The 25,717-nt window shown below is 53.1% G+C and overlaps 2 protein-coding genes and 1 pseudogene across 2 annotated transcripts in view; 1 reads left to right on the top strand and 2 right to left on the bottom strand.

The window, feature by feature from the left end:
* Foxa3 (forkhead box A3) lies at positions 1 to 8,765 on the bottom strand. The gene is made up of 2 exons (XM_051207173.1): positions 8,620 to 8,765; positions 1 to 1,005 (listed from the first exon to the last, which is right to left on the bottom strand). The coding sequence occupies exons 1-2, from the start codon at positions 8,686 to 8,688 to the stop codon at positions 1 to 3; spliced, it is 1,074 nt and encodes a 357-aa protein (XP_051063130.1). The 5' UTR covers positions 8,689 to 8,765.
* A 791-nt stretch (positions 8,766 to 9,556) lies between these two features.
* Sympk (symplekin scaffold protein) overlaps positions 9,557 to 25,717 on the top strand; it is a 30,352-nt gene continuing 14,191 nt past the window's right edge. The window contains exons 1-10 of the mRNA XM_051207671.1: positions 9,557 to 9,778; positions 15,170 to 15,293; positions 15,436 to 15,501; positions 17,592 to 17,645; positions 17,729 to 17,802; positions 20,182 to 20,308; positions 21,565 to 21,814; positions 22,053 to 22,223; positions 23,242 to 23,481; positions 25,273 to 25,427. Coding sequence (XP_051063628.1) covers positions 15,189 to 15,293; positions 15,436 to 15,501; positions 17,592 to 17,645; positions 17,729 to 17,802; positions 20,182 to 20,308; positions 21,565 to 21,814; positions 22,053 to 22,223; positions 23,242 to 23,481; positions 25,273 to 25,427 — 1,242 coding nt within the window. The 5' untranslated portion in view covers positions 9,557 to 9,778; positions 15,170 to 15,188. The remainder of the gene's footprint in view (positions 9,779 to 15,169; positions 15,294 to 15,435; positions 15,502 to 17,591; positions 17,646 to 17,728; positions 17,803 to 20,181; positions 20,309 to 21,564; positions 21,815 to 22,052; positions 22,224 to 23,241; positions 23,482 to 25,272; positions 25,428 to 25,717) is intronic.
* LOC127239051 (uncharacterized) lies at positions 13,025 to 13,125 on the bottom strand (annotated as a pseudogene).

Raw genomic sequence — 25,717 nt, 5'->3', positions numbered from 1 at the left:
CTAGGATGCGTTAAGCAGAGAGCGGGAATAGAGGTTCTGGTAGTAGACCCCTGGCTCCCCGCCCTCAGCCCCGTAGCCCCCAAACCCCACATCCAGTTTGGAAGGCGCTGGTGTCTGTTCTGACATCAGGTTGTCGATGGAGAAAGGGTGGTTGAAGTTGTAGGGTGCGTCCAACTTCAGCTCTCCTGGGAGCTCCAGGCCAGTGAAGTAGGGTGTAGCAGGAGAAGAGGCGCAGTCCAGAGCCCCCACGTCTTCCCCACTCTGGGCCTCGGGCTCGGGAGGCACCGCAGGCTGGGGCTGAGCCCGGGAGGTGCCCACCGCGGCCGCTGTCGTGGTGGTGGTGGTGGCAGAGCTGGCTGAGCCCACTGCGCCATTCCTGGCGGCGGATGCGGCGCCATTTCCTTTCTTCGCCTTCTCCTCCAGCTTGAAGCGTTTCTGACGGCGGAGGTAGCAGCCGTTCTCGAACATGTTCCCGGAGCCGGGATGTAAGGCCCAGTAGGAGCCTTTGCCTGGCTTGTCTGGGGAGCGCGCCACCTTGACAAAGCAGTCATTGAAGGACAGTGAGTGGCGGATGGAGTTCTGCCAGCGTTGCTGGTTCTCGCGGTAGTATGGGAAGAGGTCCATGATCCATTGGTAGATCTCGCTCAGGGTCAGCATCTTGCCTGGCGCCTGCTGAATGGCCATGGTGATGAGAGAGATGTAGGAATATGGTGGTTTGGCGTGGGCCAGTGGCCGCCGGTACCCCTTCGCCATCTCCTTCCCGTGGACCAGCCCGGGACCTGGGGCTCCATACCCGGAATTGTTGCTTCCACTGTTAACACCTGCGCCCAGGCCTGGGAAGGTGGGCCCCAGGGGTGCCGCGGGGGCTGGGGGCGCCAGGGGTCCTGCGGTAGGCAGAGGGGAGGCCTGAAGCCCTCCCGGAGGGTAGGGAGAGCTGAGCGGGTTCAAGGTCATGTACGAGTTGAGAGGGGCCATGGTGGGCACGGGGGTCACTGGAGAGTACACCTGCCGGGAAAGAAGCAGACGCGGGCTCAGCAAAGGAGCTCGAGTACAGGTCCATGCCAGTGTTGGTCTCGCTGAATGGCCTTAACCAGCCCAGCCTCAAACTCACTGCAACCAAGACTGACCCCGAATTTCTGATCCTCTTGTCTCTGCCTTGTAATTGCTGGGAAGCCAGGTGTGGCCATAATACCCAGCTCCATGCCTGTCTTGACCCCTGCCCCCCCTTTTTTTTTTGAGACAGGGTTTCTTTGTAAATCAGGCTGGCCTTGAACTCACAGAGACCCCAAGATCTCTGCCTCCTGAGTGCTTGGATTTAAGGCGTGTGCCGCCACTGCCCAGCTCTGTTTTGCCTTTTCTATGGGTCCCTTCCATCTTTACCTCTCTGGAGGTCGCTGCCTCCCCAAATGCTGTCCCCCTTCCTTCATGGTCATGTTTGAAGTGAAGGTGGTCTCAAATACCCTGGGGGAGTCTCTGAAACCACTTCAGGTATCTACCAGGTCAAGGCCATGTTCATTTTTTATTTTTATTTTTGTTGTTTAGAGACAGGGTCTCACTGTGTAGACCAGGCTAGCTTCGAACGCAGAGATCTGCCTACCTCTGCCTCCTGAGATTAAAGGCATACACATTTTCAAAATCATAGTAAAGTATCAGTTCTCCCAGGCATCATGGTACAGGCCTGTGATCCCAACTACCTGGGACGGTAATAATCACAAATTCAGGGCCAGCCTGGGCTTCAGAGAGGCTTCTAGGACAGCCTGGACAACTTATTAGGATATTGTCTCAAAATGAACAGTAAAAGGACAGGAGGTGAGGCTCAGTGGTAGAGCCCCTGCCTAGAATCCCCCAGTGAGGGGCTGGGGGCGTGGCTCAGTGGTAGAGCCTCTGCCTAGAATCCCCCAGTGAGGGGCTGGGGGTGTGGCCAAGTGGTAGAGCCCCTGCCTAGAATCCCCCAGTGAGGGGCTGGGGGCGTGGCTCAGTGGTAGAGCCCCTGCCTAGAATCCCCCAGTGAGGGGCTGGGGTGTGGCTCAGTGGTAGAGCCCTTGCCTAGAATCCCCCAGTGAGGGGCTGGGGGCGTGACTCAGTGGTAGGCTGCTTACCTAGCATACATACAGGAGGGCCTGGATTCACTCTAGTAAATCAAAAGAGAAAGATTTTGTCAGCCTTTTGTACCTTCTTTCATACGAGTGTATAACGAGCTTCTCATTGATCTGTGACATCTGCTATTGCAATAGAGCAAAGGTCTAGCGTGTACTCTTACAACTTGCCAGCTGTGTGGCAAAGGTAGGAGACAGTGTCTTCTCACTGAATTTGGTTTGTCTTAGAAACGGGATCTCGCTGTGTGGCTAATGCTTCTCTCAAGCTCACTATTCTTTTTAAACAGCATCTGAAGCCCCTTAGTTATACTAATAAATGACTGCTGTTTTAAACTAACTCTTTAAGGGCCAGCTGCTGGTGGTGGGAAGGCAGGCAGATCTCTGTGAGTTCAAGGCCAGCCAGGGCTACACAAAGAGTAACCCTGACTCAAATCATAATAGTAATCTAAATTAGGAGCCTGCAAATGGCTCAGTGGGTAAGGACGCTTGCCCCCAAGTCTCACAACACGAGTTCGATCCTCAGGACCCACATGGTAGGAGGAAGAGGCCTGATTCCTGAGAGTTGTCCTCTGACCGTTACATTTGTGTGGTCACGTACATATGCAAACATAAGTATGGTTTTAAACTACACGAATGTATATTTTTCAATTTAAATTAAAAAAGTTCTAGTTTTGAATACAATAATTATCAGTCCCAGATCAATAGAAACGGGTGGAGAAAGAGGGGCAGGAGGGTACCTGGCAAGACCCTGGAAAACGGAGCCATGAAACCTGGGGTTTCCAGGCGGTGGTGGCACACTCCTTTAATCCCAGCACTGGGGAGGCAGAGGCAGAGGCAGAGGCAGAGGCAGGCGGATCTACAAGAGCAAGTTCCAGGACAGGCTCCAAAGCCACAGAGAAACCCGGTCTCCAAAAAAAAGAAAGAAAAAGAAATTGTTTGAAGTCTCTAATACTTATTTATTGGTTTTGTTTTTGAGACAAGGCTTCCCCGTGTAGCCCTGGCTGTCCTGGAACTCGCTTTGTAGACCAGAGACCCACCTGCCTCTGCCTCCTAAGTGCTGGGATTAAAGGCATGCACACCCTGCGTCTTCAATAATTTTTTAAATAGTGTAAACAGGTTTGAGGGCTGGTAAGATGGCTCGGCGGTTAAGAGCAAATGCTGCTAGCCCTTCACCAAGGGCAGGAATCCGGTTCCCAGCACACACACTGGGCACCTCACAACTGCCTATAATTCTAGCCCCAGGGGATCTAACACCTACAGTTCTGGAGCACCTTCCCTCATGGGCACACAACCACACACATGTACATACTGAAAACCTTTGGAATGTAATATAGGTTTTAAATGTCTCCTTGATGGGCATAGTGGTACCGGACTTAATCACTGCACTCAGGAGGATGGCACGGGAGATCAAGGTAACCCTGGGCTACACTACAGAGCAACTTCCAGACTAGCCAGGGCGTCAAAACAAGAGATCATCTTCAAATGGTGTGTGTGTGGGGGGGGAATTCTGATCAGAGTAAAATTGAGACATCAAATCAATTATTTGATTTGAAAATAATTGAGAAATCAATTGAAATTAGCCAAGTCAGCCAAAAAATTGATTTATGTAACAAATCAGCAATTTTCCATTTTTTTCTTATCTTTGTTTTATTTTATGTATATGATTGTTTTGCCAGGCTATATGGGTGTATATTATGTGAGTGCCTGATAGCCAAGGAAGGGGGCCAGAAGATGGAGTTGGATCTCCATTTCCTGAGATAGTCTCTCTCCAACTGCATGTGCACATGGGACACACACACACACACATGCATACACACAGAGACACATACATACACACAAACACACATACATACACACAGACACATACACACACGCTCACGCATGGCAGAAGAAACACACGTACACATGAGCGAACACACACATGTTCAAACACACACTCTTCTACTTAACATAAATGAGATGTTAAGGATTTGAAAAGAAATTTACAAAATGTGGGAATCGTTCACGTAGGGGAACATGTGTCCTTAGCTTGGTGAGATACGGTACACACTGTGTCCCTACCATAGACTGTGTCTTTCAGAGTCACCGGCAGGCTCACGGTGGTGGCTTGCACCTGTGCTCCCTGGCCGGGCAGGAAGGTCAATATATACTGAAATGCTTTTCTGATAACAAATCCGCATCTGCATATTTTTTCAGCCAGCCCAGAGGCTTTCATTTGATCGCTTTTGAACTCGCTCTGGAGACCAGGCTGGCCTCGAGCTCACAGAAAATCCACCTGCTTCTGCCTCCCGAGCGCTGGGATTGACGGTGCACCACTCATCTCCATTGTTTTTTTAAAGGCAGGGTCTTGCTATGCAGCCCACGCTGGCCTCAAACTCCTTCTGCAGCCTCAGTATCCCTAGTACTGGGATTACAGGTAGGTATGGCCATTTCCAACAGGTATTTGTCCACCCTCTACACCGTCCAAGGAACTGACCAAGCATCTCACAGGTATTGTCTCTAATCCATACAAACATGTGTGTATACTATTATTACTGTGATAGTCATGTTCTGTGGTTAGGGCAGACTTGAATCCCAGATTCACAATACTAGGCAGGGGCTCTACCACTGAGCCATGCCCCCAGACCCCCAAACCCTCACTGGGGGATTTTTCTTTCTCTTTTGGTTTTTCGAAACAGGGTTTCTCTGTGTAGCTTTGAAGCCTGTCATGGACCAGGTTGGCCTTGAACTCAGAGAGATCCTCATACCTCTGCCTCCCGAGTGAGTGAGTACTGAGATCAAAGGTGTGGGCCGCAGCCACCACCAAGCAGCCTCACTGGGGGATTCTATACCGAGGCTTTAGCACGGAGATACACTCCTTGCTTAAGAGATGTTTTGACGCCTATTTTACAGCTGAGTCGGCTGTGGCTTCAGAGAAATTGTCAGAGGGTGAGGGTCACAGAAAGAGGAAGAATCTCGGTAGTCTAGAACCAGGGCCCTACGGGTGCCCTGGACGGTGCTATGGAAATGCCCCCCTGTGGAGCTCAGTCTAGCAGTAAGTCAGTGACCCCAAAGAGCAGGGAAGCCCCCCCCCCATGTTGGATGTTCCTTCTCTTCCTGGGTATATATACCTACCCATCTCCCATCTCTAGTCTCCTCCCGCCTTCCATATGCCTGACCACCCTCTCCTCTCCCGGGCTGGGATCTCACGGCTTGGAGGGCACCTTAGGCTTGGTGCTGATTGGAGCGGAAACCACCGGGTTTCTGGTTCTCTTGACGCTGTGAGCATGAGCTGGACTGGAGGCCCTGTCAGAACAGCTTAGGGAGTCAGGGGCAGGTGCCGGCTCCCTGCACCTTCTTCGGAAACCCGCCTCTCCAGGCGGCTCTTCTCTCCTTCCCTCCTTTGACAAAGAGTGTCATGTAGCCCAGGGTAGCCCTGAGCTAAATCTAGGATGACCTGGAACTTCTGATTCTTCTGCCTCTGCCTCCCGAGAAGCGAGGGCACCAAGCCTGGTTTACATCGCGCTGGGAAACCAAACCCGGGACTGTCTGCCTACCAGACAAACATTTTACCTGGTGTCCTACGGCCCCAGATGCTGTATCTGCGTGGGAATGTGCAAGTCAGTGTGGGTGCTGCAGGGAAGCCAGAAAATGCTTTCAGATCCCCTGGGTGGGGGTTATGGGCAGTTGTGAGCTGGGGAACATGGGTGCTGGGAACTGAACTCAGGTCCTCTGCAGGAGCAGCATAGGCTCTTAACTGCTGAGCCCGCTCTCCAGCACCCACAGGTGTCTCTTGCAAATAGACAAGGGCGGCCTCAAATTCCTGAGCCTCCTGCCCGCACTTCCCAAACACACTCTACAGGCACGTCCGCCACCAGGGGCTCGGCAGGCAGCTCTCTGTTGGGATCTCACAGTCCGTTCCTCCTTTCCTTCCTCCCTTGTCTCTGGCTGACTGAGGATCTGGCTACACAGCCCTGGCTGCCTCTCCCTCCCTCGGGCTGGGATTAAAGGTGTTTACCACCACCCCTGGCTCCTGCATCTGGCCCTGCGTACCCCAGCCCCAAGCGTGTCCCTCCAGCCCCACCCCAGAGGCTCGGCCCCCCAGTGTCTGCCTCCCTGGTCCCTCTCTTCCCTCTTCCACACAGCCCTGGTCAGCCACCGCATCTCTTTGCCTCAGGCTAGTCTCCCTTTCCTGCACTTTCTCCCTCCCTCCGGGCAAGCCCCCTTGTGTGCAGCCGAGCTGGGTAACTCTCCTCCGTACCCATCTCTCCAGGAGCCCGCTTCCCTAACCTCCTCCTCCACTCTCTGGTCCACCCACCCGGCTTGCCGGCTTCTGCCCCGCCCCTTTGAAGGAAAAGTGAAGGCCTCAGGGGGTTCCAGAGCCTCTTAATCCCTTTGCGCCTCACTCCACTTCTCCAACCCCGGGTCATCAGGGCCTTCCTTTCCTGGCTCCCCACCCACCCGGAAGTCCTCCTTGAGGTCTGACCTCAAGCACTCCTGCCGCTCTAATCCACCCTAGACTTTCCCACGCCCCACTGCTGGGATGAACCCCTGATGTCCGGGTCTGAGCCGGATCTCCCCCACTCAGGGTGCGGCTGGGAGTGGGGGGAAGCCCTCAGGGGACCTGCATCCCCACCTGGGAGGCGATAATCTCTTCCTTTTCATTTCCTTATTGTTTCTGGAGAAGGGTGTGCTAGACAACAGGGAGAGGAAGCCTGGGGACGCTTCCAGTTCCAGACCCGGTTCCAGACCCGACGTGTGGACCCTACCGCCCATCTCTAAAATGGGGGGAGGAGGAGCTGTTGGGGTCCCATGGGTTTACCAGCTACCCACAGAGTAGGACACAGGTATCAACCTTGCCCACCCCCAACCAGCAGCCGCCATTAGAGTGTGTGTGTGAGGGGGGGGGGTGGGTCTTGTCTGTTCTTAGTCCCAGTGGAATGCAGCCCACCCACTGTCCTCAAGAACAAGGAGAGATGGGCTCTCCTGCTGAGAAGCGGCAGGTGCTGCCTTACTGCTGGTACCCTGTGGCACATGGCTGCAGAAGGGCGGTGGTGGTGGTGGGAACCTTTAACAGTCGCTCTGAACTGTCCCCTCTCCCCTTATGTTGACTCTTGCAAAATTACATCTAGGCCGACCCTCACCTAACTTCCCTTCCCCCAAGGTCTCATTCTGTAGGTCAAGCTGGCCTGGAACTTGTCATCCTCCGGCTTTAGCTTCCCAAGTGCTAGGGTTACAGGCCCACAGATCTACAACTGGCCTGTCTCCTTAATTGGGGGAGTGGCATTCACACACTACCCCCAAACTTTGGCCTCTCCTCCTTAGAGTCAACAACCCCAGACTAACTTCTTCAGCTACGTCCCCAGAACGACCGATTTGGAGTTGGCTCTTAAACCCCAATGCTCAAACTCCCAACTACCTGAGAGCCTGCAGGCACCACCTTGGCCTCTGCCTTCCCCATAATCTCACCCAACACCTCCAGCCTGCCCTTTCCCCCTCCCCACGCTCCTAGTCCCTTCCCGGTCAACTCTGCCTCCCCAACACACACACAGCCCTCCCCAGACCACGGACAGGCCCCTCCCAGGCACCTAGCCAGGTCCAAGCCCCACAACCCCTAAGGATCCAAGCGTCCAACCCCACAATTTGGAAATACAGATCCTGGCCACCTCCCTCAACTACTGTATCTTGACTTTGTTGGTGAGCCCTGCCATCTCACCATCTCACGGCACGTCCACCTTAAGTCTCTCCCAGGTTAGGAATCTTTGGGTCCAGAACCTCACATCCTCCCCACCATCACAATATGGATTACAGGGTGAGTGGACAAAGCACAAACAGGACTTAGACTTGCCAAGGGACTTTCTGTTTGTCAGGATGAAGGAATTAAAGTCAACCCAGCAATGACTAGACTGTGCACAGCCTGAGGCGGGGGTCCCTGCTGAGGGCGGTAAGGATGTGGCCTGAAACTGCCTCCTATCACACAGGTGTGGATGCCCATATGTCTTTTGATCTCCCAAGGTTGACGTCATCTGAGGGCTAGCCAGGCTAAGCCACCTGTTACATACAGTAGTTTCCCCAAAACGACCCCGCTTACCCCCAACCGCCCAAAGCCTCCCCCCTCCCTCCCCAGCCCTGTGTTTAACCCTGAACTCCCACCAGACTTTTCTTAGTGGGGGTTCCCAACCCGTCCTCTCTACGTCGAACCTCGTTTCTCGAGGCCCTCCAGGTCTACTCCCCTACCCTAGAGCTCCGATTCCCATCTCCAATTTGCTCATTTGAATCAGGGTCTCAACACCGTTCTTATATGACCCTCAGGTTTTCTGGCTAATATTTTCTTCGTTTGAAAGCAAACCATCGCCTGCCTGGACCTGCTTGTCTAAATCGCCCTTCTAAGCCTTGCCCCCTGTCCCCGACTGTCACACCTGGTTTCCGTGTACCCAGGTCTTTGGCTCTCACCTGGGCCCACAAAAAACGGCCCCTGTTTGCATGTAAGCCTGCAGTCCCACACCTGCCCCCATGTCCCGCTCCGCCATCCCCGAGGACACACCTCGCCCGCCTCCGGGTAGTAGCTCCACTCGGCCAGGTCATGGGCCTCCATCTTCACAGAGCCCAGCATCCCCCGGGCCTGCGCCCCCACACGCCCCGGCTGCGGCCCCCCGGGGGAACCGAGCGCTTCGGTCTCTCGGCAGGCACTGGCCCCGAGTTCCGAACTGAGGCACGCAGCCCGGGAGTCCCGCTGGCCCAGGCGCCCAGGGAGGCAGTCACTTTTTATAGCCGGGACACCCCCGCCCTGGCCCGCCCCGGGCTCCCCTCCCACCTCTCCCCTAGGGCGGCGCGCTCGGATTGGGGCGCCCCCTGCGGGATCGCAGGGAGACAGACCTTAGACACCGGGAGCCTCGGTCCCGGCACCTGGGAGCTAGCGATGGACGAGGAGTGGGGGAGCTACCAGGGACGGGGAGTAGGACCACACACTGCTGATCCCCAAGAGCCCCAGAGCCCAACGCGAGGGCGTGGAAATAGTTCCGCCTCGAGGTGTTTCAGCATCCCCACCTAAGAGGGAAACGCCAGAACCCTGCAAGTCCTCCACGAAGGAAAGGAGGCTGACAGCGTTCAGGACTCCACCAGTCCCTGCACGACTCCGTGAAGTAGCCCGCGGGGATTCTGGAAACCACTTTCCCATTCAATAGACGGGATGACTGAAGCTTTCGACGACTGCAAATGCTGCAGGCTGTGTGTGGGGTCAGAGCCAGCGGTGGAAAGGCTCAGGGCTTCTATTCAGACCCCATTAAGGCACCACACTTCCTCCAAGACCCAGGGGCTCCGCTCACGGCACTCCCCAGCCTAACGTCAGCTTGCCGTCTAGGGAGGTGGGGCCTCCGGCCTCCGCGAACTCCATTTCCCAGAAGCCTCCGTTTCCATTTCCGTCCGGCGCCTGCGCACCACGGACTACATTTCCCAAAAGGCATGGCGCTCGAAGGCCGGAAATGGCGGCCGCCCCGGTGGACACCCGCGGAGGGCGGTCGGCTGCCGACGCGGCACGCCGTAGGGGCGGGGACGGGCCGCGGTGCGGGACTCCATTTCCCGGCGGCCCTGCTAGTGCAGCGCCTGCGCTGTGTCACGGCGGCGGGCGGAAGATGGCGGCGGCGGCAGCGTCTCTGGAGAGGCGCTGCTGAGGGGGCGCGAGGGGGACGGAGGCCGGAGCCGCGGTGAGCGGGTGGCGGCGTGAGGACCTGGGGCGAGGGGAGGAGGGGCGCCGACGAGGCCGCGGCGCGAGCGGCGGGGCGGGCCGGGGGCAGCGGGGTCGCGGGCCGCTGCTTCCCCGCCCCGCTCGGGACCCTGCCTCGGCTACCGAGTCCCCCGCGGCCAAAGTTCCAGCGCGGCCCCCGCGGAAGCCGGGCCCGCGGGCCTCCGAGGCCTCCCGCCCGCGCTCAGCACAGCCGCAGCCGGCCCTTCGGCCCCGGGCTGGCCATGTGCCTGCTTCCCGCCCGGGGCCTCTGCCCCGCTCCGCTCCCCAGACTTGCGGTCGTCCATCAGCCTGGCTGCCCAGCCCCCTTTCATCCCTGGGCTTGGGGTTCGGCGCCCCGCGTCACTTCCCCTACGGAGCCCCCGTCCCCCCTCCCCGAAATCCTCCTGCCGGAGGCTCTCACGGGTCCCCGAGCCTTTGCCCTCTGTCGCGTGTGGTCCGATTTGGTATTAGGGTTGCATTTACGGTGTGCTGCAGTCTGAGGGTGGCTCTGACCCTGATCTCTGTGTGGGCGGGGACTGGGTGTGTGTGTCCGTCCGTGCCGGCTTCCCGTGTGTGTGTGTGTGTGTGTGTGTGTGTGTGTGTGTGTGTCCGTCTGTGTCCGTCTGTGCCCGCTTCCCAGCGCAGCGCCCATCGCACGCGCACGCTCGAGTTGCTCAGGTGGTGTTTGTTGAATGAATGAGTGAGTGAATGGAAAAGGAAACACTCGGAGGAGACCCAGTCTTGAGGGTAACAGGGGAGTCGTTCTTCCTGATGGAAGGAGCAGTTCACTGCTGAGGACGCAGACGCAAGCATCCTAACTTTTACAAAGTGGGGAGCCCACCTGAAATCAGTAATTACATTTATGTAATAAAATGGTCTGCAGCTATAGAAGAAATAAGGAGAAAAACAGACGGAGCGCCATCATTTATTAAGAGAAAAACCAAAATAGAAAATATCCAGAAAAGTATCCAGATAGAAAATAGAAAAGTATCCAGAAGTTCTCATGTGTGGAGTCAGCCGACCTTAGATTGAAACATTCAGGAAGCTACCTGGCGAACACCTTTAATCTTGGGAGGCACTGGTCTACAGAGGTAGTTCCAGGATAGCCAGGGCTACGCAAAAAGAAACCGATTTACACTGACCAGGTGTAGACTTTTTTTTTTTAATTGTTAACAGTCCCTAAACAATACAATGTAACAATGTTTACATAGTATTTATATTGCATTAAGTACTTTAAGTCACTGAAGATGTTTTAAACCGGCCCGAGTGGCACACACCTGTAATTTCAGCTACTTAATTCCAGGACTACAGAATGAGTTTGTTGGCAGCCTGGGCAACTTAGTGAGACCCTGTCTCAAAGTCTTAACAGTAAAAAGGGCTGGGGATGTAACTCAGTGGTAGAGCACTTGCTGGGCATGCAGGGAGCCCTGGGTTCCTTCTGTAGCCAGCTTGGGAGAGGGGAAAGGGGGGGGCGGGGTTTTAAAATGCCAGAGGGTGTGTGGATTTCACATGAACACTGCTCTTTTTTGTTTGTGGCAAGGTCTCCAGGCCCAGGCTGGCTTCCTAATATATAGAGGATGAGTTTTACAGCACTGGGTTTATGTGGTGCTGGAGGTGGAGACTGGGATTTGTGTATATCAAACAACTGAGTACCAACTGTGTTCTTTTCCCATCCACGACAAACAGTACCGCTTTTATTTTTTATTTACTTATTTATTTATTTAGTTGAGACAGAGTAACCCTAAGAGATCATCTTGCCTCTGCCCCTAGTGCTGGGATTAAAGGGGTTTGTGTGCCTTTATGCCTGGCCAAACAGTGCTATTTTATTATTTATTTGATTGTTTGTTTTTTTGTTTTGTTTTCATTTTTTAAGACAGGGTTTCTCTGTGGCTTTGGAGCCTGTCCTGGAACTCGCTCTGTAGACCAGGCTGGCCTCAAACTCACAGAGATCTGCCTGCCTCTGCCTCCCAGAGTGCTGGGATTAAAGGTCTGTGTCACCAACACCCAGCCAAACAGTGCTATTTTAAATAAGGGGCTGAACTTTGCTATGCAGGTGGTCCTGGGACTAATCTCTGATACTGATGGACAGCTGAGCATCATTTTCACTAATTTAAAAATTGTCAAAAAGAGAATAGGAATATATACTCAAGACAAACCAAAGTCCAGAAAATTAAAGAGTAAACTGAAGAGAAAGGGCAGTTTTGTTGGTTCTTGATGTATCGTGCAGGAAGAGTGGAAAGTTTCTTACTTTCTGGTGTGTCGTGTTGTGTGGCCATGCCCTTGGCTTACTGAACGGACGGGGGCATGGTCATGGCCGGTAGCATGAGAAGGGATGTGTGCAGAGTGCGTGCGTGCGTGTGTGTGTGTGTGTGTGTGTGCCTGCCCGTGTGTGTGCGCGAGAGTGTGTGTGTGCGCGTGTGTGTAGAGTGTGCGTGCGTGCATATGTGTGTGTGTAGAGTGTGCACATGCATGTGTGTGTGCCTGCGCGCGTGTGTGTAGAGTGTGTGTGCGTGCATATGTGTGTAGAGTGTGCGCGTGCATGCGTGCGTGTGTGTGTGTGTAGAGTGCACATGCATGTGTGTGTGCCTGCGCGTGTGTGTGTAGAGTGTGTGCGTGCATATGTGTGTAGAGTGTGCCCGTGCATGCGTGCGTGTGTGTGTGTGTGTGTAGAGTGTGCGCGTGTGTGTGTGTAGAGTGTGCGTGCGTCATGTGTAGAGTGTACGTGTGTGTGTGTGTGAGAGAGAGAGAGAGAGAGAGATGTGGAGTGGGAAGGCCTCACTATGATAAAAGGACTAGCTCTCTGGGGGAAGAGAAGAGACTAGGAGAAAGGGGTGTGCATGGTGCAGTCGGGTGACAGCAAAGCTGCCAGAGGGAGACAAGGCTAGCCCCGAGAAGGCGTTGTAGGCCTTGAGGTCAGAGCTGTAGCTATCTATGGCCCTGACTCTTACGGGAGAGTGACAGGCAGCCTTTCACATCTGTCTCAAAATGTTAGGTTCTTTAAAAAGGTAAATGTTAGCCAGGCTAGTGACACATACCTTTAGCTGGGAGGTAGAGGCAGGGAGATCTCTTGAGTTTGAGGCCAGCCTGGTCTAGGGTTTATTATAATCCACTGAGACCTTCCAAGTTACTTTCACTCCATAGCCTTTTTCAATAAACTTTTTGTTGTTGTTCCTCTAGACAGGGTTTCTCTGTATAGCCCCGGCTGTCCTGGAATTCTAAATAGTTTATTTTTTAGTTTATTTTTATTTTAATTGGTGTCATCCTTGCACAGGGGCCACGCTAATCTTCTCTGTATTGTTGCAGTTTTAGTATATGTGCTGAGAGCACTGGCCTGGAATTCTAGACCAGGCTGGTCTCAAACTCAGAGATCCGCCTCCCTGTGCCCCCTGCGTACTGGGATTAAAGGCATGTGCCACCACTGCCTGGCTAAATTTCTTGTTAGCCTGTCTAGCAGGGGTGCTCCTGTTTAGTTTTTAGGTTAATTCCATTTAAACTTAGTTACCTCCAGTACTGTGTTCCAGATTTTCAGTTGTACTTAGGGCTAAAGTTAATAGTTTTAGTTTAATCTTTATTTTATGTGTATGGGTGTTTGCTTGCATTTATGTCTCTGCATCAAGTATATTGTTTTTTTTAAAACAATTTATTTTTATGTGTATTTTGGTGTTTTGCCTGTATGTCTGTCTGTCTGTCTGTCTGAGGAAGCCAGATCCCCTGGAACTGGAGTTGCAGACAATTTTGAGCTGCCATATGGATGCTGGGACTGAACCTGGGTCCTCAGGAAGAGCAGCCAATACTCTTAACCGCTGAGCCACCTCTCCAGCCCCCCAGAAGAGGGTTTCATACCCCCCCTCGGAGTAGAGTTACAGTTTTGAGCTGTCGTGTGGGTGCTGGGAATCAGGCTCAAGTTCTCTGAAAGAGCAGCTGTGTCTTTACCCCCTGAGCTGACTCAGCAGTTACGCTTCCACCGGGGAACAGCTTTTGGTTTATCTTTTTCCGTGTCTTCACATGGGTGTCCAGCTCAGTGTGGTTCTCCTGCCTCAGCCTCCTCACTGCCAGCGTGATACCACCCTGGCTGTGGTTTTCATTTAACAGCCACCCTGCTCCCCCCCCCCCCCAATCCGGTGGGGGTCGCTGACACACTCCACTGGTGCTCATAGAATTACGGCGTTCCCTCAGTGTGTAGAGAGTTTCCATATTCCTTTTTCCCTGCTAACTCAGAGTCCTCCCACTCCAGGACCGCTAAGACTACAGGTGTCGTGCACCTCCGTCCATTTCATTTGTACAGCCATGCTGCCTGTTGCTTGTTCATTTACCCGGGTGTCCAGCCTGTACTGCAGAGGGCCTTGCACGAGCTGCGCTGTCCGCCAGCTTGCAGAGCCCTTCAGTGTGTGACACGGTGTGTCTTTGTAGCCTGTCTCCCTGCTAAGAACACTTGGCTGGCCTGTGCTGCTTGCTGTTAAAAGTAATGCTGTACACGATGGCTTCTCTGTGAGGCACTTCACCATTTTCCAGCATGACTTCGATAATTGTGTAGAAGTTCCTCTCCCTCACTTTCACAGAAGGAACTGCGTGAGGATGCTGTGTTGCAATGAGTCTTCTCTCTCTCTCTTTCTCTCATTTGTTTTTGTTTTTCAGGTTTGTTTGTTTGTTTGTTTGTTTGTTTGTGACAGTATAAAGTAGCCCTGGCTGACTTTAAACTCCTGATGTTTCTACCTACCTGCATCTTGAAATAGCTGAGATGAGAGAGATGTACTACCACACCTGGTTATATGCGGCCCTTCCTTCCTTCCTTCCTTCCTCCCTCCCTCCCTCCCTTCCTTCCTTCCTTCCTTCCTTCCTTCCTTCCTTCCTTCCTTCCTGACATGGCTCTCACTATGAGCCCTGGCTGAGCTGGAAACACGTGGCTCTGCACACCTGGAATCCCAGTCTTGGGAGGCAGAGACAGAAGGGAGTAACACTTGATGGACATCTCTGACTACCTAGTAAGTCTGAGACCAGTCCAACCTACGCGACACCGTGTTTATTTATTTATTTTTATTTTAAGTTTTGGTTGTTGTTTTTCAGGACAGGGTTTCTCAGTTTTGCATTGGAGCCTGTCCTGGAACTCGCTCTATAGACCAGGCTGGACTCAAACTCACAGAGATCCGCCTGCCTCTGCCTCCCGAGTGCTGGGACTAAAGGCGTGTGCCACCAATGCCCGGCTTGACACCCTGTGTTTTAAAAAGACGACAAAACGTACTGGGGGGCGGAGCCTTGCGTCTGTGGCTGGGACATCATTCTCCCTGGCATTGGACCCTGTGCACATGAACATAAACCCTGCAGTCACCCTCCAGGGGGACTAGATGGGGAAACTTACTGTTTTCTGTTCCAGAGAGAACCCGACAGCGGTCATGGCAAGTGGCAGTGGGGACAGCGTCACCCGCCGGAGCGTGGCATCACAGTTTTTCACACAGGAGGAAGGGCCAGGCGTTGATGGCATGACCACTTCAGAGAGGGTGAGTGTGACTGAGGGGCTGGGGGTAAGAGAGTGTGACTCTTGCCTTTGCACGATGCTGCCCGGACAGCAGAGCTCAGGACTGTGGGGCTTGGCCTGGGCCATCCAGGCAGCTGTGACACCTGGCTTGTCCCTCCTTCTAGGTGGTTGATCTTCTCAACCAGGCAGCGCTGATCACCAATGACTCAAAGATCACAGTGCTCAAACAGGTGAGTTGGGGGTAAGGGAGAGGGAGGGCAGGGAAGGGAGAGAGAGAGAGAGAGAGAGAGAGAGAGAGAGAGAGCATTGCTCGCACATGCAGTTCCTTATGCCTGCACTGTATACGTGCACACACACACCCCCGATATACTCATCCATGGCTGCACATGACACGCGTACATACCTGTACCCCAGAGTGCAGTGCTGTAAAGTCTGTTCATTCAGTGCTTCCCAAACTCTGGAACTCGCGGTGACGTGTGGAGGGGTCACCTGTAGTTTATGCACAGAGAAGCAGACTCTGCTAGCGGTTGGCCAAACTGGCCCTTAGATTCTGGAGTCAGCCTGCAGGTCCTGTGCCTTTCCTCTCTCCCGTGGTCCGGTAGGGTCAACAGACAGTGGTGACCCATAGCGGGTAGGGCTGACAGGCAGAATCTAGAGGGGGCTCCTGGCTGGGCGGTGGTGGCGCACGCCTTTAATCCCAGTACTTAGGAGGCAGAGGCAGGTGGGTCTATAGAGTGAGTTCCAGGGCAGCCAGGACTCTTACACAGAAGAACCCTACCTGGGGTGGGGGTGGGGGACCTGCCTGGTGGAATGCTTGCTGGATGCTCTGGATGCTGACATTGTGAGGATGGAAACTGGCACATAGGGAAAAGGAGGCTGAGCCGCAGGCAGGCAGGCAGGCAGGAACCCCAGGGTCCCTCTTCTTTTTCCTGTCCTTATGCTCGGGCCTAGAGCCTTGGCATGCCAGACAAGCAGCTCTTTCACAGCTCATCAATACTATTCATCTTTGAGGCAGGGCTCTCTATGTAGTCCTGGCTGTTCTGGAGATCAGCGTGTAGACCAGCTTGCCTCAGACTCACAGCGGTCCACCTGCCTCTGCCTCTGCCCCTGTTCCTGCCCCTGCCTCAAGTGCTGGGAAAAAGTGAACCACAGCTGGTTCACTTTTGAGAAGTGTTCTCACAACTGGCCTGAATGCGCTCTGCAGCCTAGGCGGCTGTTGAACTATAATATTGAGTAGCTTGGATCCATAGGCCTGTGCCACTAGGCTCAACTCTCTTTTGTTTAGCTCTTGGGTATCACGTTCTCACTGCTGACCAGGACCTGCCTGCCTCCAGTGGGCGCAGGGAAGCTTCCTGGTGGCCCGTAAGCACGCTGATCTCAGGGTCTCATTAAACAGCATAGCAGGTGGGCTCGGGAGCGGCGGGGCCCCTCTGTCATATCCTCCCTGCTCTTGCCTGCATGGACTACATCTGGGGTTTTTATTTGACACGTTTGTAATTTTATGTGTTCTGCCTACATGTGTGGACGTTGCACCATGTACATACAATGCTGATAAAGGCCAGGAGAGGATGTCTGATCTCCTTGGAGCTAGGGCAGATGGTTATGAGTGGGTGCTGGGAGTCAAACCCGGTCCTCTGGAAGAGCAGGCAGCCCCGATATTCAAATTAAGCAGTAATTTTTTATTTTCCCTGTATGTCTGGTGTGCATGTGTGATTGTTCACATGGATGTCGGTGCTTGGTTGGTTGGTATGAGATGCATACATGTGTGCATACATGGAGAGGCCCAAAGTTGACATGTGTGTTTCTCAATCACTGTCCACTTTGTTGAGGCAAGTCTCTGAGTAGAACCCAAAACCTGCTGACCCGTTAGTCTAGCCAGCCAGGTTGCCCTGGGAGCTTGTCTCTGTCTCCAGAGTGCTGGGTCTGTGGCTATGTTGCTCCAGAGATCCAAACTCTTCCCTCAAGCTTGTGGATGGAGTGATTTGCCCACTGAGCCATCTCCCCATCCCTTATTTTTATATTCTTTATTTCAAGTATGCCTGCACAATGTATGGATGTCAGAGGGCAGCTTACAAGAATTGGCCCTTTCTACCCAGCGGCTCCTGTTTAGATCTTGACGCATGGGTGGCTAGTCCCTTACCCACTAAGCCATATTGGTGGCCTTACTTTTAGTTTTTTAGATAGAGTCCATAGTACAGACTGCCTGGATAGCATGATAATCCTGCCTCAGCCTTCCAAGCCATGTGATTATGAGGAACAGCCACCGTGCCTGGCTTTGGAACCTGGTTCTATGTCTGTTCCTTCTTCCCCAATCTCCCAGGTCCAGGAGCTGATCATCAACAAAGACCCCACCCTGCTCGACAACTTCTTGGATGTGAGTGATCAGCCTGGGGGGTGGGATAAAGGTGAGGTGACGCGCTTTGGTGTGGCCTGATCCATCTCCCTCCGACATGACAGGAGATCATCGCTTTCCAAGCAGACAAGTCCATCGAAGTGCGCAAATTCGTCATTGGCTTCATCGAGGAGGCATGGTAGGGCTCCTGAGCGCGCCTGGGTGTCCTGGCCTGTGTCCCCAGGGTCCCTCCCCCAGCACACAGCTAGTGAGATTGCAGCCCTGGATAGCACGGTCCCTGCCCTTGAACCAACACTTCGTGTCTGCTTTGTTAGCTGAAGTGGCGTCCCTCCCTCAGAATACAGGCAGTAGTTGATTGCTGCTTGCTCTCTCCACCCGCCTGCCCTGTGGCTTCTTTGGAACCAGGCGGAAGTGAACTCAGGTTCTCATCAAGAGCAGACTGCACTCGAGCTGAGCATCCCTCCATCCCATCGGTGGCGATTAGCACAGCCACTCTGTACGTCTTGTTCTGCTTTAGACAAGTACTGATGTAGCATAGGCTGGCCTGGAGCCCACTTTGTACAGAGGATAACCTTGACTTTTTGGTCCTGTTTCTGTCTCCCAGAGTCTGGAATAGGTTTGCCCCCATGCCCTGGCCTCATAGTCTAGTTCTGAAGCATCTGCCCGAGGGAAGTCATACCCTCACCTGCTCGCCTACCTGTGCACATAGCTAGGTGATCTGCTGAGAGGATGTGCCATCTTCCTGTGCCTCTCCTACACTCCTGCGGGCCCTCCGAGCACTCGCCTGGCCCGTCTCCTCTGCCCCTCACAAAGCACCGTGTCCTTCCTAGCTGGTGTGCTTCTGCCCCTCCCGGGGCCCCAAGTGGCCCTTCCGTCACCTCCGGGGTTCCTCAGGACCCTTTCCCGAGCTTTCCCTTTGGCTCCTGTGTTCACTGTTGCTCTTCTTTGTGGTCCTCCACGAGGCTTGAAATCGCGGTGGCTGTAGGTGTTGAGTCTCAGCACCTCTGGCCTTTGACCTCCACAGCAGCCTTAGATGGGGCCAGTCACCCTCTCAGACACCCAAGGGGAAGCAGCATCTTCCTTTCTCTACTCATTCTTGGCTCTGCAAGGGGAGTAGATAAAATAGCTCTCCTAGCCTGCCAAGAGCTATTGAGTCTTCTTGACCTACTTGTTCAGCCTCCAGCATGAGGCTGCAGGTGATTCTTGGTTTGCTTAATTGAGAAAATAGGCTTGGAGGGCCAGGTGGGTTTTTCCGAGTTCACTTGGCCGAACCTGGCAGACTTAGGATATTTTACTCTGTATCTTTAACAATGTCCCACATTGTCACACTCGCCCCTTCGCTGGGAAAATTGGTGGTTTTTCATGTTTGTTTGCTGGAGACAGGTCTTCCTGTGATCTTGAACTTGGGGCAGTCCTTCTCCCTCTCAGCCTCTCAGGTGCTGAGATTGTAGCGTGTGCCACCACATCCAGCTGTACTAAACTTTAGGAGTTCACAAGAAAACTGTGTGTGTAACAGATGTGTCTAGTGTGCTGAAGGATACTACATGGAGTGAAGCTGTGTACTGTCCTGCCTTCTGGCATCTGACAGTTGAGTTTTATTTTATTTTTTGTATGAGACAGGAGCATCCAGGCCTGCATCCAATGCTCTTAAACACTGAAACACCGAGCCGTCTCTCCAGCCTATTTTTTGGTCTCCCTCCCTCCCTCCCTCCCTCCCTCCCTCCCTCTCTCCTTCCTTCCCTCTCTCCCTCCTTGCTTTCTGTGATATTTCATATTTTTTTAATGGTGCAACTAGCACTTAGAATCGGAATGGAACTTAGGTTGTGAAAAGTCACATTAATATGCTGAGCTCTGGGGGCTGGCCTTCTCACATTGCTTTGTTCCTTGGCCACATGTTACTGGAGGCCTTCGATTCTTTCTGGCAACCAAAGTGACCCTGCCAGTTCTTAGCCCTACCAAAGGGTCCCTATGTGGGAGCCTTCAGGCTTGAGTAAACAAGTCTAGGTGTTTTTACTAAGTCCTTTCATTGAGCGCTCAGTGGTTTTGGTGGCTGTCTTCACCACTTCTGCAGGAGGCGTTCTTCGAATATGATAAGGAACGGGGCTAGGTGTGTGGCTCAGTGCTTGCCTAGCATGTACAAAGCCTTGGGTTCCACCCGCAGCACTTTAGAAATCTGTGTGGTGGTATATACTTAAATCCTAGCACAGGAGATATGGGGGCAGGAGGGTCTGGAGCCAAGGTCATCCTCAGCCATGTTGGTAGGTAGAGGCCAAGCTGGTCCTGAGACTCTGTTGGAGAAAAAGATGAAGGCTTGCTCAAACTTCAAGCAGTTGTTGGCTGTCGCTTACTTAGACAGCTGGGCCTTAAAAAGTTGGAGGGGTGAAGGCTGCAGGGCTCGCTGTGGTACAGGGGCCCACGTGTCAGCATCCTCTTCCTCTACTGGATGTGCTGGCAACAAAGATTCTCACACCTCCACCTCAGTGTCTTGATTCACGGCCTGAGTCCTATCCTCTGCCCCAAGGCCAGCATGACCTGTCCCCTTCTCTTCCCTCCCCAGCAAGCGGGACATCGAGCTCCTGCTAAAACTGATTGCCAACCTCAACATGCTCCTGCGGGACGAAAACGTGAATGTGGTGAAGAAAGCCATCCTCACCATGACTCAACTCTACAAGGTGGCCCTGCAGGTGAGCAGCCCAGCTGGGCCTGCCCAGTGGCGGTGGCCTTCCTTACAGTCGAAGCCACATCAGGGCCAGTCTTGGGTTTGGTACTGGGTGTGGAGGTCAAGGCTGAGTTGCCCAGGGAAACCTTGAATTCCCCTCTCCCTGCCCATGCTTCCTCCCTTTGCTCGGTTATGGTCTGTATTTCCAGTCCTGGTGAGCATAAGCTTGTCGTGAGTGAGATCTGCTGCTGTTATGAGAATAGACAAGGCATCTTCTGGGTCTGCTTACTTACGCACCCACAGACATCCCCAGGAGTGTCCACTGGCAAGCCCTGACAGGTGGTGCGGTCAGCACCAAGATCCTAGATGCAGCCTTCACGGTGCTAGCCCCGCGAGGGACACAGACCTGAGTCAGTGCAGCCAGGCATGGGTTGCTTGCCTGTCAACCCAGCCTGTGGGAGGCTGGGGCAGAGGGAGCGCAAGGCCACCTTGGACTGCAGAAATAATAGCAGTTTTTAAAAAGGATGTGTCTACAGAGATAGCCAAGCTGCTGGGAATGCTTGCTCTTTCCAGAGGACACAGCTTCACTTCCCACCCCCCACATGGTAACCCATAACCATCTGTCACTCCGATTCCAGGTCATCCAGTGCTCTCTTCTGACTTCCTCAGGTACACAGACACATGCACACAGAACACCCACACACATAAAAATAAACATCTTTAAAAAGAGGGAATCACATGAGTTCTCAACTGTTATTTGACAACACAGGAGTGAGTTTATTGGTTAGGCCATTCATTATTAGCAAAATGAAGCCATTTAGCTACTGCTGCTTGTCTGTGTGTGTGTGGGGGGGGGTGTATGGGTGTTTTGCCTGCATATATGTCTATGCAATCTGTGTACAGTGCCTGTGGACGCCAGAAGAGAGCATCAGATCTTCTGGAACTGCGGTAACAGACAGGGAGAGCTGCTGTATGGGTATAGGAATACAACCTGGGCCCTCTGCAAGAGCAGCCAGTTCTCTTTAGCTGCTCACCTATCTCTTCAGCTCTGCTGACCCTGTGAGGTGCCTACTCCTGTATCTTGAGATCTGGTACTTCATCACTGGCTTAGTTGTGTCTTGGTCGCCCCCATCCTAGCCTCGTCCAGTGCTGAGCATAGCTGTTGGCCTTAAGCAAGTGAATGTGCTCACAGTCATTCAGTCTGCAGGTTGGGGTATAGCCGCTGACAGTGATGTGTTGTCTCGGCTTTCTCTGTCTTTTCTATTCCTGACCCTTCGGCAGTGGATGGTGAAATCTCGAGTCATCAACGATCTCCAGGAGGCCTGCTGGGACATGGTGTCCTCCATGGCTGGGGAAATCATCCTGCTGTTGGATTCCGACAATGACGGCATCCGTACACATGCCATCAAGTTTGTAGAGGGCCTCATTGTCACCCTGTCACCCCGCATGGCTGATTCAGAGGTCCCCCGACGCCAAGAGCATGACATCAGTCTGGACCGAATCCCTCGAGATCACCCCTACATCCAGTATAGTGAGTGTTGCCGGGCCCTAGTGCCCTGTGTGTGTTCTATAGAGACGCATGGAGTTTGCTTTACTCATTTTCCTGTCATAGGAGCTCAGCATGTTTACACCAAAATATAAGTGTTGACCCTGGGAGACCAGACTGAGGGCAGTGCTGCTCTGGGGCCGGTTGGGCTGTGTGGGTGGATCTTCATCTGGTCAGGTTGACAGTGGTACCCTACTGACTGAGCCTCTCTCCTTTCCCATAGATCTCCTGTGGGAAGAAGGCAAGGCAGCCTTGGAGCAGCTGCTGAAGTTCATGGTACACCCTGCCATCTCCTCCATCAACCTGACCACAGCCCTGGGCTCCCTTGCTAACATTGCCCGCCAGAGACCCATGTTCATGTCCGAGGTGATCCAGGCCTATGAGACCCTGCATGGTAGGTTGAAGGTCCCCGCCCCATGCCCTCTCCTGGCCAGGCAGCTGCTTCCTGAGGAGCTTTTGAGCTCTGCATACGCCACTGCTCCATGTTAGAAAGCTTTGGTGTGTGATTAAAAACCTGCCTCAAAGCTGGCTTGGGATGCTGGGCCCACACGGTGGTTTCTCACACCCTAGCCTCCCTCATCCCTCAGAAGAGGAGTCTGGTGACATTTTCCCATGTTTGTGCTGGGGTTGAGGCTTGATTGGATGCTGGTCGTGGACGTAGTCCATCCACTTGTGAGCTCTTGTGTTGGCTTTGTTTTCTGGCTGTTTCCTGAAGCAGTAAAGATGGCCCCAGAGTTCTAGGCTCCCATCCTATCCACTTAGCAACAGAGAGAGTGAGCAACTCTTTCCCCATCATTCCAGCAAACGCCAAGGGCTGATGTTCATTGTTAATGATTGGCTGAGCAGAGACTGGGAGCCTACCCCTGAGCCAATCACGGTGGCCAGGGAAACGCAGTGTTCTCATTGGCCGCAGTCTCCTGCACGCTTGGACAGAGGATGGAGACAGGGTGGTTCCCTCAGAAGTGAGTAAGAGTGGTACAGGCCAAGGAGCTAATGGTGGATACTGCACCGGCCGACGTAGAGGCCTCTCTCTCTGTAGAGCAGGGCCAGCTTGCTCAGCAAGGTGACTGAGACTCTGGCTCGTCAGGCCAGTGCCAGGAGGGCTAGCCTGAGCTGTGGCAGCTATTCAGTCCGCAGCTTGTGGAGAAGGTGGCAGTTCTAGCTCTCTCCATGATAGTGGACTGCAGCTCTTTGCCGGGGAGCTGAGACTCGAGGGCAGAGAAATAACATTTAGGTTTCCTCACTTTAAAGACTTAATATCCTAGAGGTCTCTTGGTTTTCAGTCTCAGCTTGAAAGGGCAGGCTGCCAGTCCTCTGAGCCTAGGAACTTCCCAGGCAATGGCAGCATGGGCTGAGTGTTGGGCCTGGCAGTGATCTGCCCCCAGCACCAAGCTTCCACACTATCCTCACAGCCAACCTGCCCCCAACACTGGCCAAGTCCCAGGTGAGCAGCGTGCGGAAGAACCTCAAGCTGCACTTGCTGAGCGTGCTCAAGCACCCTGCCTCCTTGGAGTTCCAGGCCCAGATCACCACCCTGCTGGTGGACCTGGGCACCCCCCAGGCAGAGATCGCCCGCAACATGCCCAGCAGCAAGGATTCCCGCAAACGGTCCCGGGATGATGCGGACTCCACCTTGAAGAAGATGAAGCTGGGTGAGTTGGGGCAGAAGGCCTGGGTTTGTCTGAGCTGGCTTTGTTACACTGTGCTCAGTTGCGTTGATACACAGGACATTCTATAGCGTGATGTGTAAACATACCCAGGTAAAATAACTGTAGTACATAGTTCATTTAGTAGGTGGGAGCTTGTGTTTCTGAGTAGGGGTGACCTGTTCTTTCCGCCTCCACCTCTGGACTGCTGGAATGGCGGGTGTGTGGCCAATTAGGATTCATTTAGATGTTACAGAAAGAAACGGAGTATGTCTTGTTCTTCAAGGTTTTTTTTATCCTGTTTTATATGTGTGTAGAAGGCTCTTTTCCTTGATATATATAATTGGAGTTTTTTTTGTTTCTGTTTTTTTTTTTTTTTTTTAAGATTTTATTTATTTATGATGTATACAATTATCTGTATGCATGCTTGTACACCAGAAGAGGGCACCAGATCTCATTATAGATGGTTGTGAGCCACCATGTGGTTGCTGGGAATTGAACTCAGGTCCTCTGGTAAAACAGCCAGTGTTGTTTTGGTTTTTAAAGAAGGCTTTCTCTGAATAGCCCTTAGCCCTGACTGTCCTATGTTTGTTTCTAGAACATTTCTGAAATTATGTTGGGGTTTTGTTTTGTGTTTGACAAGATCTCATTATGTAGTCCTGACTGGCCTTCAGACTCGTAGATCCCCTACCTCTGCTTCTGAAGTGCTGGGATTACAGAAGTGTGCCGATGTACCCAGCTCTGACATTCTTTTTCAGATTCAAGTGGAATTAGTTTCACATGGGCTGCTCTTGGGATCTAGCTACATTTATTTCTCCATTGCTCAGTGAGAGAGAGCAATGCTCTGCTCTCCTTTAAGTTTCTGTGCAGTAGATTCTTGGAGTCTACTGCCTTTTTTTTTTTTTTTCCTTAATGGGGAGGCACATGCGCCGTTGTGCATGTACGGAGGCCAGGGCACAACTTTGTGGAAATGTCCTCTCCTCCTGGGAATGGAGCTTAGATCTTCAGGTATGTGCGGGAAGCACCTCTCCCCACTGAGCCTGTCACTGGCCTGCATCTTTTTACTTTTTATTTGAACTTCCCCATTAGATTTGTCTCATGTGTGACACACGTGTATGCTTACCACATGCACGTTTGGTGTCTCTGGAAGACAGAGGACGGTATTAGATCCCTGGAACTGGCATTACAGGTGGTTGAGAACCATTGTTTGGGTGCTCTTAAGTCTAAGCTACCTCCACCTCTGCCCTGCATCTTCTTAATGGTGGTCAAGTGGTCTGTAATGTGCATAGAAACACTGACAGTTACATTTGTGGGCATTTCGTGTCTGCCCCTTTTGACTTCCACGTGCACACACATGGTGCACAGATGTACATGCATGCTGGCAAATACCCATACACATAAACTAAATAAACAACTCTTTCAAAAGGAGAATGGTGTCAGTGATAGGGACAGTAACAGCAATACTGTCTCTCACTGGGGACACCTACCTAGCGAGTACAGGGCCCTGCATTCCATTCTCAGTATGGACTATATTAATGGCATCATCATCTTGGAGTTAATGTGATCAGCTAGAGGGCTTTGGCTTTTGCCTTGTCCCACATGAGTCCAGAGCCTGGGAAGAGGTGGGTGCCTGGGGCCCTGTGGCACCTTCACGGCCATGACAAGCTGCAGCTTAGGTCCTTCCTCCCCTGCTGTGTGCCTGCTCCTTGCAGTGGCTTCCTAGAGGAAAGGTCCCCTGGCTCCCGGACACAGGTCCTGCTGCAGTCTGGAGAGTGAGCCTGTTCCTTCCCTTCTCAGAGCCCAACTTGGGAGAAGATGATGAGGACAAAGACATGGAGCCTGGCCCATCAGGGACTTCGAAGGCCTCAGCCCAGATCTCAGGCCAGTCAGACACGGACATCACCGCTGAGTTCTTGCAGCCTCTGCTGACACCTGACAATGTGGCCAATCTGGTGAGGAGGGTGAGGTTGTCCCAGGGATGGGAGTCCAGATTCCAGCCCTTTCCCTGCCTGTGCTCCATGCTGGCCACCTCCTGGTAGCATCAGCAGAGGGTTCCTCCCGCCCTTGGATGGGCCTCTCCTCTCTCCCTTCCAGAGGCCATTTGTCCTCATTATGCCGCTCCCCACCTACTCACTCTGTGCAGGGTTAGGGACTCTCCCAGGTGGGCAGCTGGGAGATCATTGTTTTCCCAGAGAGCTGAGACAAAGAGAGTAAGCCCAGCCCGGCCTCACTCCCTGCTGCT

This window comes from Phodopus roborovskii, unplaced genomic scaffold (genome assembly GCF_943737965.1).
Source record: "Phodopus roborovskii unplaced genomic scaffold, PHOROB, whole genome shotgun sequence".
Lineage (NCBI taxonomy): Eukaryota > Metazoa > Chordata > Mammalia > Rodentia > Cricetidae > Phodopus > Phodopus roborovskii.
The sequence above is the reverse complement of the archived record's forward strand: the minus strand, read 5'-3'. Positions and strand labels throughout refer to the sequence as shown.